This window comes from Pteropus vampyrus, unplaced genomic scaffold (genome assembly GCF_000151845.1).
Source record: "Pteropus vampyrus isolate Shadow unplaced genomic scaffold, Pvam_2.0 Scaffold182, whole genome shotgun sequence".
Classification (NCBI taxonomy): Eukaryota; Metazoa; Chordata; class Mammalia; order Chiroptera; family Pteropodidae; genus Pteropus; species Pteropus vampyrus.
The window spans coordinates 2514908-2527677 of record NW_011888963.1 but is presented as its reverse complement, the minus strand read 5'-3'; the positions used below and the strand labels follow the sequence as shown (position 1 = coordinate 2527677).

At 33.5% G+C, this 12770-nt stretch overlaps 1 protein-coding gene across 7 annotated transcripts in view; it reads left to right on the top strand.

Moving 5' to 3' along the window:
- The first annotated feature begins 96 nt into the window (after positions 1 to 96).
- TRAPPC13 (trafficking protein particle complex 13) overlaps positions 97 to 12770 on the top strand; it is a 36269-nt gene continuing 23595 nt past the window's right edge. For 3 of the 7 annotated variants that reach the window (XM_011371079.2, XM_011371086.2, XM_011371083.2), the window contains exons 1-5: positions 98 to 324; positions 581 to 652; positions 10497 to 10565; positions 11363 to 11462; positions 12618 to 12702. In XM_011371079.2, coding sequence (XP_011369381.1) covers positions 264 to 324; positions 581 to 652; positions 10497 to 10565; positions 11363 to 11462; positions 12618 to 12702 — 387 coding nt within the window. In that variant the 5' untranslated portion in view covers positions 98 to 263. Of the gene's footprint in view, positions 455 to 580; positions 653 to 10496; positions 10566 to 11362; positions 11463 to 12617; positions 12703 to 12770 lie in introns of all 7 variants that reach the window. The other 4 variants (XM_011371081.2, XM_011371078.2, XM_011371082.2 and 1 more) reach the window with 3 other exon arrangements.

Sequence of the window (12770 nt, the reverse complement as noted above, 5' to 3'; positions counted from 1 at the left end):
TGAGCGCTGGCGCAGTGCGACGCGGGGCGGGCGTGTTTCGCCTGCATGCTCGCTCCTCCTCCCGCCTGTCGGTAGCCGGTTACACGGTCTTGCGCATGGGTGCTTTGTTATTTTTATTAGTCTCCGACTGATGGAAGGAATAGAGTTAAGAAAAAAGAAGGGATAAAACATAAGTTTGGAGTTGAAACTCCTCCAACAACGAGTTTTTCTGCCCAACTGCAAAAGGGACAGGGAGAGTGGGGAACTACATCTCCCTGCACGCAATGCGGTTTTGCATAAACTACAAATTCCAGTGTGCCACATCGGTATCTTTTACTCGGCAATGTAGGTATTTCCGAGGTCGCGTATTGTTCCCAGCGAATGGTTTCTTGAAGTCATATTTTTATGTATAGCTTTCTAAGAGGCAAAAAATGACCTTGGCAAAAGAAAAGCTGTTGGGTCCTTAAGGGACGTGGTAAGAAGAGAATTTGACACCACTGGAAGGAAGTAACTGTTGGGAGGGTGTTTCACACCCTGTCTTCTCAAAAACGCGCGTTTCTGTTTTCTTCCGGATCGGATTGACCGTCTTCGGCCCCCGTAGGCATTGTGTCAAAAGTGCCGATCAAAATGGAAGTGAATCCCCCCAAACAGGAGCACTTGCTGGCCCTGAAAGGTAAGCTTGCGAACCTGACTCCCCTTAATCTGTTTTCTCCCCTTCTCTCTAGTTCTCGAAGCCTTTGCTACACAGCCCTGGCCTCTAGGATGTAGGCCTTGTTCTTCTTAAACTGTCAGTACTCGCCCTGCTGCTGTCCTTTGGCGTCGAGCAGCAAAAAGCAATTGTTCCTCTTAGATTTTGAGATTCGAGAGCCTCTCTCTAGAATAAAATAGATAGGTACCTGGTAAATACCTTGTTATGTGCTGCCGCAGTCATCACACAGATTTCAGCTGCAGAAGCTGACGTCTACAACCGGTGCAAGCCCGGTTAAATAAGATGACAGCTGACTTCTGTCTATTGTTTCTTCAAGTAGCGCTGACAAAGTTACCAAGCTTCAACTTCAACTGTAAAATTAATATAGTATTGCACGACAGCTGTGCCAAAAATTTAGAAATACATAGTTCTAACATAAGTTTGTTAAAACTTACTGTAGTTTACTTCAAAATATTGTGTATGTGGGAAAATTGTCAGTTTTAATTTTTTTTTTTGTACACAGCAAACAATTTTGAGTAAGTTTGATGATTTAAGTAGATCATAAGGGAAAAACGGCATTTTTGCAGGGGGGGGAATTCCTACTGATTTCTGAAAAACTTATTTGAAATGCTTTCAGCTTTATTTCATCCGTTTTCTATACCACGAATTCACCCTTTGTTTCTTAGATGCTCTGCTATGTGGTTACCAATACCTTCTTGGACTGAGCTGAGAAAATGCTCAGTAGACATTTGAATTCAGATGAATTGCACCGACTTCCTGTGATATCCATTTTGAGGGAACTTCCTCTCCTACCACCACCGCCTTAGTTAGGGTGCAGGCGACAAACAAGCTCACTGGTTTCATTTGTAACATAAAATCATATACTAGTAGCTTAGGTTAACAGGACTGTCTCTGACTATAGAATTAAGAAACTGCAATATTAAGTAATATAGCAATAGAATTTGTAAGCTTACCTTGAACAAATGAGCTGGACTGAAATGGATTATTCCTGGATAAAAAGAAAAGGAACTGTCATGTTCGTTATCTCTCAGTATCACATCAAATATGTGGAATACATGTTACTTAACTCTCAGAAGTTAAGAAACTTTTCCAAGATCACCAAGCTAATAAGTGATTGAGGCAATACTTCGTCACAAGGCCTTCCTGGATCTTTCCAAGACTCCATGTTGCCTACTAATAAAGGAAACTGAATTTTCAGAAATCTTTCCTTTTACTTATCTTTGATAGGACTTTGAAACAGTCCTTTTAGCTGCCAGGTGTTATTTTATACAAACTGGGAGCTGTTAAACACAGTTAAATTTCAGTGGTATGGAGACTAACTGCCATTTGGAATTTTTAGTTTTCTTTATTTTCCAAAGCAGAAGATACCTTGGGAAAGATTATTTTAGCAGCCTAAAGGACAGGTGCTTTGAAATTCACTAATAGTTTCAGCTTTATTAAAGTTATTTGGTATTATTCTTCTCCAATGTCCTAATCAAAATTGCACAAGTTTTAATTTTACTGCTATTGGATGCCAAATATATCAATTTATATGGTCATTTAAGTTTACTTTCTTAGATATCTAAAATATTAAGGAGCTCTCACAACTTCAGTATCTCTGGAGTACAACACTGAATAAGTTGAGACAGCAGTGAAAGAATTCTCAGTGCCATACCTTACGACGTGAAAGTGTAAAAAAGAAGAAAGAAAAAAATAACAGCATTAATTCTTGAAAGAATGTGCTAACTATATTTAGATCTGTATTAAAAATTATGGATATTAAGGATCACAGTTATTTATGAATTTAAGAGTCATCAAATCTGTTAGTCAGTGGACATTAATAGTAGGTGAAAAGAATCATTATGAGATTACTTCTTCAGAATCAGTGGACAAATGAGTATTGTGACATCATGCCAGGAGTCCCCACCACTGTCATCTTTGCAGTGGAAAAACCCTCGTCAAGGAGTTTTCTAATGATTTGGGGGAAAAGGGATTCAACCTCTTTTTGCACAGTAAGGATATGGAAGAACCTGTACTATGACTCCTGCAGCTTTGGACCTGGTCAGTAAGCCTAACTTGCAGATCCTCGAAGGCTCCATTCTTGACCTTGTGTACTATATGCTGGAACTTATTATCAATGAGTTAATTTGGGGCAACTTGAGGACTTCTGTGTTCTAACAGGAAAAAAAAATAAGGACCTATCCTTGTTCCTCCTCCAAACTGGAATTCAGGAGCGATGATACTAAGATCTTGAAATTGCTTATGTGCCCCAATTATACAGAGGAGACTGTCACAAAACCAGTTCCTAGCATGGTTAAGATGCAAAGTTAAATAATTTTCATGTTTTTACTGTTTACTACTGAGATATCTTAAAATTTTAAGAACTATTTCATTTTTGTTATCTTTATATAAATCTAACCTTTTAAGAATCACTAATTTGCTTTGTTTATGGTATGACCTTAAGATTATTATTACCTAATATATTACTTCCAAATTCTTTATATCTGTTGAGTTAAATGTGTTGACTTCTAGCATTTTTAGGCTAGAAGTGATCTTTTAGGGCATCTAATCCAGATCGCTTATTTTGGTGAGAGAAAGGATTTCCAATTTTGTGGATTACATTCACATTTACCAATAACACTTAGGTAAAATAGTATTGGGATTGGTTTTTGTTTTTCCTTTTCTCTCGGCCTATTTGTATGTAGGCTGTCCCTACTGTATCTTATTCTTTGCAATACTTTCACTTTAGGTCCTGTTTCCCTCTGATTTGGAAAGAGAGACAGTCTTGTCATTATAAATTACATTCTAGCTCTGAGGAGCTCAGCTAAGAAATTTTATCTTCATTAAGAGTGACTGGATTACTGCAGAATGACTACAGAAGTAATATTACATTATCGACCATACGAGAGTGATCCCACACAACTGCTAAAAATTGCAGAGAAAGCAATTCAAGACTTTCCTACACGTCCACTATCGAGATTTATTCCTTGGTTTCCACATGATGGGTTCAAACTCCCACTCAAGCCAAAAAGATCACCACCTGTGATTTCTGAAGAGGCAACTGATGTTGTGAAACAGTGCTTAACCATTGCAGAACATGCTGTTAAATCACAGAGTTATGATTGCACAGTAGATCTCTTGGAGTTTCAACCTAATTTAAAAGAAAAGCAGCACTTAATCCAGTCACACACACTGAATGAACAGACTATCTCTGGAAATCTGGAAAAACAATCAGAAGAGGGAAAGCGGCACAAGAAGAGGTCTTGGAGTGTTTCACTTCCCAGCAGTAATAGTACTGAAAATATTTTTCCTTTGTCTGAAAAATTGCAAGATAGTTTAAAGGCACTAAATTTACACTCATTTTATAGAGCAAGATGGACAATAGAACACACTATTTGTAACAACCAAACTCTGGAAGACATTTGGGCAAAACTCAATCGCATTATCAGGCACAATGAACTTCCATCTTGTAATGCTACAATTCAGAGACATTTAGGCCAAATATGGGTGTTCTGTGATATTATGTACTGTGAATATGTAGGAAATCTCCTTAAAGGAAAATTAGCTCTTACTGGGAAAATAAATTTATTTGTGCATAAATATGGTGTTATTTTTAGTATGTAATGAATTCCACTGATTGACAAAAAGGAAAATATTCTGAATGAACAGTATGAACCGAAATGAGTAAATTTTTTACCGGTTTTTAAATTTTTAATGACTTTATTTGTTTTATTTGAACCTTTGCTAATAGAGCCTATTTATTCTTAACACTGTGAAAAATAATTGTGTGGTAACGTGTACAGTTTGTATCCCAGAAATAAATAACTATCAGTTGAATTTCTAGGATTGTTATTTAAGTCAAGAACTTTCTGGATTTCACTGTTAGCAATTTTCTTTTAAATGAATTGTGATAATTTATTATTTATACTGAATTTAAAAGTAAAATGTTCTATTCCTTTTGTTCTGTTATTTTTCAATGGTTGAATTAGATATCCCTATGAATTACAGTGAATAGTTTGGATTTGGGTGAATCCTTATAATCTAATTTAACAGTATTTTTTCTTTCCTGAAAGTGTAATAAATTTTTTTAAATAAAACTAAAACCAATTTTATTGGGAATGTTATTCAAGTGGCATGAATATAGTTCACATTGAGAGACCAGCCCAGATTCTGCTGATGTTTCCTGTATAATAGACAATAGTTGATGTGTTGATTTGAAACAAAGGTGAAAAACGTATAATTTACCTAAGACCATAATGTATCTAAAGCTATAACCTGTTTTGAAGGGAAGTATCAAATGTGATAAGAGATCTCTATTCTTTATTCTAATACAGATAATACAGTCTTAATGACCGATAATGTTGATTACTAGTTGGCTGGTTTGTGGAGTCATTGTTGGTTTCCCATAACCAAATGCTATAAATTGGGTTTACACATCACCTCGTAAAAGTAAACAAAGTGATAATAGAAAAAAATTTTTATAAAAGCATGCGTTTCTTAAACAAATTTAAATGCCTACCATGAGCTAGGTACCAGAATGCAGTAGGGGAGGAGACAAACATGGACCCTGCCCTCACAGAACTTACATGGATTTACTACTTTTAAGCAGTAGAACCAAATCCCTAAAAAAACCTATAAGACTGTACTCATTAGGAAGGCAGAGACACATTTGCTTTGTGGCATAGTGCCAGACATGGTAGAGCCTCCATGATACATGGTAAATGTGCCCTTTGGAGGGATTCTTCATAGGCTGAGTTTGCTTAAAATCTGAGGAGTCTACTAATTTTTAACTAGATAATTTATTCCAATTAGGTTTTACTCCCTCCAAACATTGTTTTTGTTTTTAACTACTTTTAGTACCATTTTATTGTCTCAAATGAGACTACTGTCCATAAAATAATCATATGCTTGAATGCTTCCAAAAGTCTTTAAATGAAAAGTCACCTGATGTAGAGGGAATTTCCAAGGTAACTTCTTCAATAATTACTTCCTCTTTTATTTGTTAATCTTACTTTCAATCCAAGACTGCTGGTAAAACAAATAAGAGTTGATTAATATTATTAGGGAATAATAAATGGTGAATTTGATTTTTATCGTTCAGGTCTTATTTACTGTACGGTTGCTAATCATAGGTTAAAAGTTAGGTACTCATAAGATAGGGTCACAGACAACATAGTTTTTTTTATGATTTATATTGAACTGATTGTACACAGCTGAAAATACAAGGTATAGTCAGGGGTCATGGGATTCTTATGAGTAGCCTTTTAATCTAAGAATCACATTAAAAAGAGCTTCTTTGTCTTCATATGTGGCAGATTTAAATTTTTCTAATTCTATATAAATTGCTTTCTAACTCTTTGAGAAACGATGAAAAGGTAATTCAGGATTAAGAAAATGAAGATTAAGTTTTATTGCTAATATTGCCATGAACTTAGAAAGATTCATTTCTCTTATACCAAGACAGTACTTAAGTAATTAGGCCTAAGAATTTAGAATCCACAGCTACTTCTTTGAAGCCTTTTTAGAGTATTTAGAGCCTGAGGACTCATGGTTCTCTCACTAGCCTAATAGTGGGGCTTAGCAATATTTATAGGTTCTACTGTTAAGTCACAGACATGAAAATAAATTGAGGAAACAAAGATGTACAGGAAGGCGAATCTGAGGGCATTTGGTAAAATAACCATCAGTATTTACACTCTAGAAAAGTGGCAACAGTACCAGAATTTAATTTTTCCCTGACAAGCTATCTACCTTCAAATAAATGTTAAGTCAAAGTCAAAGGAAAAAGATGTGGAGGGCATCACATGAATTTAACTTCCTTTACCAACTTAACAAATAAAGACCACTTTTTGAAAATTTCCCAAATGAGCTTCTGCTAAATTATCTACTTCAATTTAATCTCCTCAAAATACCCAAAATTAATTCAAGATTCACAAACTTGAATGCCTTTAGGGACTAGACAGCTAAGACTGTGGAATGTAAGAACTCTGAATCTGAAGATTCTACCTAATTTTTTTTTTAAATGTTGTGGCCAAGCAAAATGTATGTGTAAGTCGAACTAGGCCCAGTTCATTCATTTGTAACCTCAAGCCTGTTGTTTTCTTAATTTTACTGAAGACTTATGAAAGTTTTTTTATAAGATTTTAAATGAAACCTGAATTTCATAAGTAAATGAAATGTCTGTTTTGTGATTTCCACTGAAAGTGTGTCTACACATGGCACTAGGTGACATGTGTGGTGAATATCTGGCATTGAACTAAAAATCACATTCTTTTTTGTCTCTTTCATTTTTGACCAAGAACCTGCTTTAACATTCAAGGCTGGATATAAATTACTGTTTAACCACCAGTGCTTTATTATAGTTCCTCTGCCATTTTTTTTAAACTTTGCTTTAGTTGGTGTTTACTCTTATCCAGCTAACATTATGTTTACGTTTTGAGGTCCATTAATTCCTTATAAAACAGTAAACATTAAGTTTTAAATCTATATTTAATATAGAATATGGGCATACTTTGGATTGTCCTTCAAGGAATGAGATGGTTGTATGTTAATAACTCAGCTATCTAAGTTCCTGTTTAAGAATCTGCAATATGACAAATGTGCTTTATAGTAATTTTCTTTGAGTCCACAAGATGATAGTATTTCTTACAACTGCTATCCCCTCTGCTAATTTTTACCTTCTTTTGAAAATATGAAGAAAACAGGTACTTTTAATGCCACTTTGGGATCTTCTTATTTTTATTTTTTTAATCTTTTTCTATTTTTCAATTACAGTTGACATATAATATCATATTAGTTTCAAGTGTACAACATAGTGATTAGACATTTATATAACTTACAAAGTGGGATCTTTTTATTTTTAATGGAGGCTAGTTTCTTTACCCACTCCCTACTGTCTCATCCTCCTAGAAAAAAAATAGAATCAGCAAAAACTAAGCTTTATAGAACTTGTACATAATGGAAGTTTGAGCATATAATAAGCAAATAAATTGGCTACACACTTAGGTGAACTCAAGGACACTTAAAAAGAGTGTTTCATCATACAATGGAGAAAGGAAAGCCTTTTCCATAAATGTCGCTGGGAAAGCTGGAAAGCCATGTGCAGATGAATGAAACTAGACTGTTGTCTATCACCACACACTAAAATTAACTCAAAATTAATTGCATAGAAGAAAACATTGGTACTAAACTCATGACCTTAGATTTAGAGAGAATTTTATGAATTTGGCCTCAAATGCAAGGGAGGTAAAAGCAAAAATAGATGAATGGAACTATATCAAACTAAAGAGCTTCTGCACAGCAAAAAAAAAAAAAAAGTGTCAACAAGGCAAAGAGGTAACCATCCAAATGGGAGAATATATTCGCAAACAACACCTTTGATAAGGGCCTAATATCCAAAATATATAAAGAACTCATACAACTCAATAATATAAGAACAATCCAATTAAAAAATGAGCAGAAGACCTGAACAGACATTTCGCCTAAGAAGACATAGAAATGGCCAACAGATATGAAAAGATGCTCAGTTTCACTAGCTGTTAGGGAAATACAAATCAAAACAACAATGAAATACCACCTCACACCTGTTAGAATGGCTATCATCAAGCCAAGTAATAATAAGTATTGGAGAGGTTGTGAGAAAAAAGAATCCTCGTATACTGCTGGTGGTACTGCAATTTAGTACAGCCACTGTGGAAAACAGTATGGAGCTTCCTCAAAAAAATGAGTTGAATTACCATATGATTCAGTAATCCTTCTATTGGATATTTACCCCCCAAAAAAACTGAAAACACTTGTCTGCAAAGATATATGCACCCCAGTGTTCACAGGAGCATTATTCATGGTGGCCAGGACATGGAAGCAACCAAAGTGTCCGACAGTAGATGATTCGATAAAGGTGATTGGAATATTACTCAGCCATAAGGAAAGATGAAATACTGCCATTTCCAACAACATGGGTCTTGAGATAATCATGTTGAGTGAAATAAGTCAAACAGGAAAAGTTGAAAATCATATGATTTCACTCATGTAGGGTATAAAATTGAAAGCAACAAACAAACATGACAAATGAACAGAGAGTCATGAACATGGACAGTGGATTAGTGGTTACCAGAGGGAGGGAGAGAGACTGGAGGTAGATGGGGGTAAAAGGGGTAAAATATTTGGTGACAGAAGGAAATCTAACTTTGGGTGGAGAACACACAGTGCAGTATATATGACACACTGTTGAACTGTACACTTGAAACTTATTAATGTCACCCCAATAATTTTTAATTAAAATATTTTTTTTAAATGTGTGTCAGGATTACATTGAGAGTGTGTTTCCTCTTTATTAAGATTTGGTTTCTTCTGAAATGAAAAAAAAAAATGGAGAGGAAACAAAACACCAATTGGTGTTAATAGTGAGCTTAGAGTCTTATTTAGATATTTAGATTGTAAGAAAATCTGTCTCTTGTATATTATTTTTAGAGAAACTTTTTATCCCCTTTATATTGTACTTAATCTGTTTTCCTAGTTAAAAATAAAAGTGTAATTCAGAAACTCTTCTTCAACCACTCTCCCCACCCCATCTCCCCACCACATCATCTATCTGTAGCTGGTTAATGCTCTTGTATTGTGAATTGGCCATTTATGTCTATAATCATTAAAGATTTTTGGTTTTGAATGGAATGAACATTTTTAATAGAACATAAAGAAATAGTCTGTGACTCATTTTCTGAAATATTTTATGTTGCTTTGATTTTTAATTTTATATTTTTGTCTTTATTTTGATGTGGTCAAATGTCAATCTTTAGAAATAATTGAAAAAGTTTTTTTTATTAAGATGTCCTATCCTCGCTAGACTAGATTTAATAAATACTTTTTCTAGTTTTCTATGGCTTACTTTTTTGTCTAATACATATGCAATTTATTTGATATTTGAAATGAATTTTCAACTTAAATTTTATTTTTTCCAGTTAGCTAACCAGTCATTCTAGCACCTTGTAATGTTGATTTATTTTGCTGTATCCTAATAATCCTTTTTTAAACTAATATATATATATATATATAGATATATAGATATATAGATATATAGGTATCTATGTGGTCTTACATTAATAAGCCGATTAGTTGATTATGGATTCAAATGGTTTAATATATTGTAAGTACAGTTCTTCCTCATTTTTCCCATTAATTTCCTATTTTCATTAATTTGTTTTTCTAAATAAACTTTAGACACATTCTGTCATGTTCCAAGAACAAATCTTAGTTTTGGTTGGAATTATGTAAACCTATATACATTAACTGATATTTTTGTAACTTCTACGCAGACTGTTGCTTAAAGAGCCACCACTTACTGAATTTCCAGTGGCCAGTGATTCTAACCAAGGGATAAAGCTCACAAAGATTTTTTTTTTGGCATAAAATTATTGTTTCATATTTGAAATGGTACATCTAAAAGATTTTTCCTGCCAGGCTGATTTTGATTAATATTTTGTTGGTATTGTTTACAGTGAAGCCACTCAGGATTTTTTTTAAAGCTTCATTCTCCTAATAGACCTTAAGCTTTAAAATTTCTTTATTTTTCAGTTTCTCTATAATGAGATATGTTATATTTCACTTTTACGATTCATTAGACCATAAATAAAAGCAAACTTGTTCTCTTTTTTTCTCATATAATTTTTTCATATATTAACGTTTTTAGTAAATCATTTCTGTATAGTGGTCTTAGGAAGTATATCAGTATAAAATTGATGAATATTATACACTCGACTTGGGAGTACTAGCCTAAAGCAATATTAATATTTTCTTGTTTTTTGTTTTTTTGTTTTACTTTCTTAATTCACAGTGATGCGGTTGACTAAGCCTACTTTATTCACCAATATTCCAGTAACATGTGAAGAAAAAGATTTACCTGGTATGGCACATGCTTTATTCTACTTGCACCTAGGAAAAGTTGAAACCTAGATTGCCTGTATTTACCGTAAGCCTAGCCTTGCCAATCTTATGCTAACTCTTTGCTGCATTCTTTGTTGCCTCTTTTTGTACCATGTGAGTGGTGGCCATCTGAGTAACAGGTCTCACTCATGATCTGTAAGTCAAGATACTATTGCTATCCCATGGCAACAAGAGACTTTTATTTTTGTTTTAGTAATGATATTTCATAGTCATGATACTTTTAAAATTACATTTATCTTCAAATGTTCCATCAATGTATGTATGAGCATTTCTTTTATTTAAAATTATTGGAGCTTTCTATAATATATTTTATATCACATGACCTTTTTTTCTAAAGTGAAACCAGAACTTTTTGACATGCACTAGTTAAATTGAAGATTAGAAATTAGATTTTTAAAATAATTTTGTGGAGATTATTTTTAAAAATATTTCTCCCAGGGGGTGGCTCCATAGTGTAGTGGTTAGCACATCTGCTTTACACGCAGAAAGTCCTGGGTTCATGCCCCAGGTGGAGCCACGGACCATACCCTGGGTGCACTAGGCCCCAGGTGCACACCCTGAGCGTATGGGAGGAGACCCCCCGCCTTTAGAGATCCAGTTCTTAAGGGGAGCCGGCAACATCTATAGGTCAAGGGTGGAAGTTGGGAGGTGGGCAGAATTAAAGAGGGGGAAAAAAATCTCTCTCAGCTATTTCTTTATGTAAGTATAACTTCTTTACAAGGTAAAGGTTAGAATTTTGTTTTTCTCTTTCTGTAGGAGATCTCTTTAACCAACTCATGAGAGATGATCCTTCGACTGTAAATGGTGCAGAAATTTTAATGTTAGGAGAAATGTTGACTTTACCACAGAATTTTGGGTAAGAATGATGTAGTCACATAAGAAATGCAACAGTACTTTAAAGTCATTACAAATCTAGTTTTCAGAAAATAACTATGGGCTGGGAAAATGCTCAGGATACATTTAAGTAGTTAAGAAAAGTTTTATGAAAATTATACTGCATGATTCTGGTTTTTGAAAAACCATTAGATACATAGGATTTAAAAAAATAAGATACATACCGAAATATTAATAGGGGTTCCTAGGGTGATAAAATTTTAGCTTTCTTCTTTAGATTTTATATTTTTAATGCCCATTGATTCCCTTTATTTTGACTGATTTAATCTAAACGTCTTTCAAAAGTAGCTCTTTTATTCAACTTGAGCCATCTCCCAACATAAATTATCAGACATGTCAGCTAATTAGGAACTCAATTTTTTAATTCCTTCTCTTGCTCTTAGCTATTCTCTTATTCTAGAGTATTAATGAGATAGAAGCCCCTGGTTCCTCTCTGTTTGCAAGTGAGAGAATTTGACAGGAACTTTTCAGGTTTTTCAGGAATTTTTCAGGTTTTTTTGAAAGCTTTACAAAATGTGTTTATTAACTAGTATCTTGAAAACTTGGGAATATAGTCATGTAAAAATATTTTATATGTAGTTATAAATATGTTTTAATATTTTTAAATACATTCATATATGTTTATAAATATATATTTTGAGAAAACATTTTATAAAAAATATAAAGCCACTAGTTATTGTTTTTATTAAAATAACTTAGAAAAATCAAATAAATTGGTAAAAAATAACTCTGAGATCAATTACTTAGATCTCTTCTAGATTCAGTTCACAAGTTATATCAAAAATGGCCTTTTCCTATCTATCTTCTTCAGTAACAAACTTAAGACTCTTACCATGAACCTGATTTTAATGACTTATTTCTAAGATGACTGGCAGTTTGTGCAGTAATTGAAGACCAAGAGCTATATCATGTTTTATAGATTAAATCAGTATTTTGAGTTACACTAGGTAATGAATGAGCAACCTAGTGTAAACAAGAATGTTGAAGCAATATTTTACCTGAGTTCTTTCCTTTAATAAATTGTTCTCTATTTCTCCAGTTCTCAGTGGTGCTCAAATAGAATATCTGTGATAAAACTTGAATAAATTTCTGCCTAAAAATTTATTTTATTTCACAGGAACATATTTTTGGGAGAGACTTTTTCCAGTTATATCAGTGTTCATAATGATAGCAATCAAGTTGTAAAAGATATATTGGTAAAAGTAAGTGGCATTCTTGTTTGAGATATATATATATATGTTTTAAAAAACTTTTAAATATTTATTCTTAT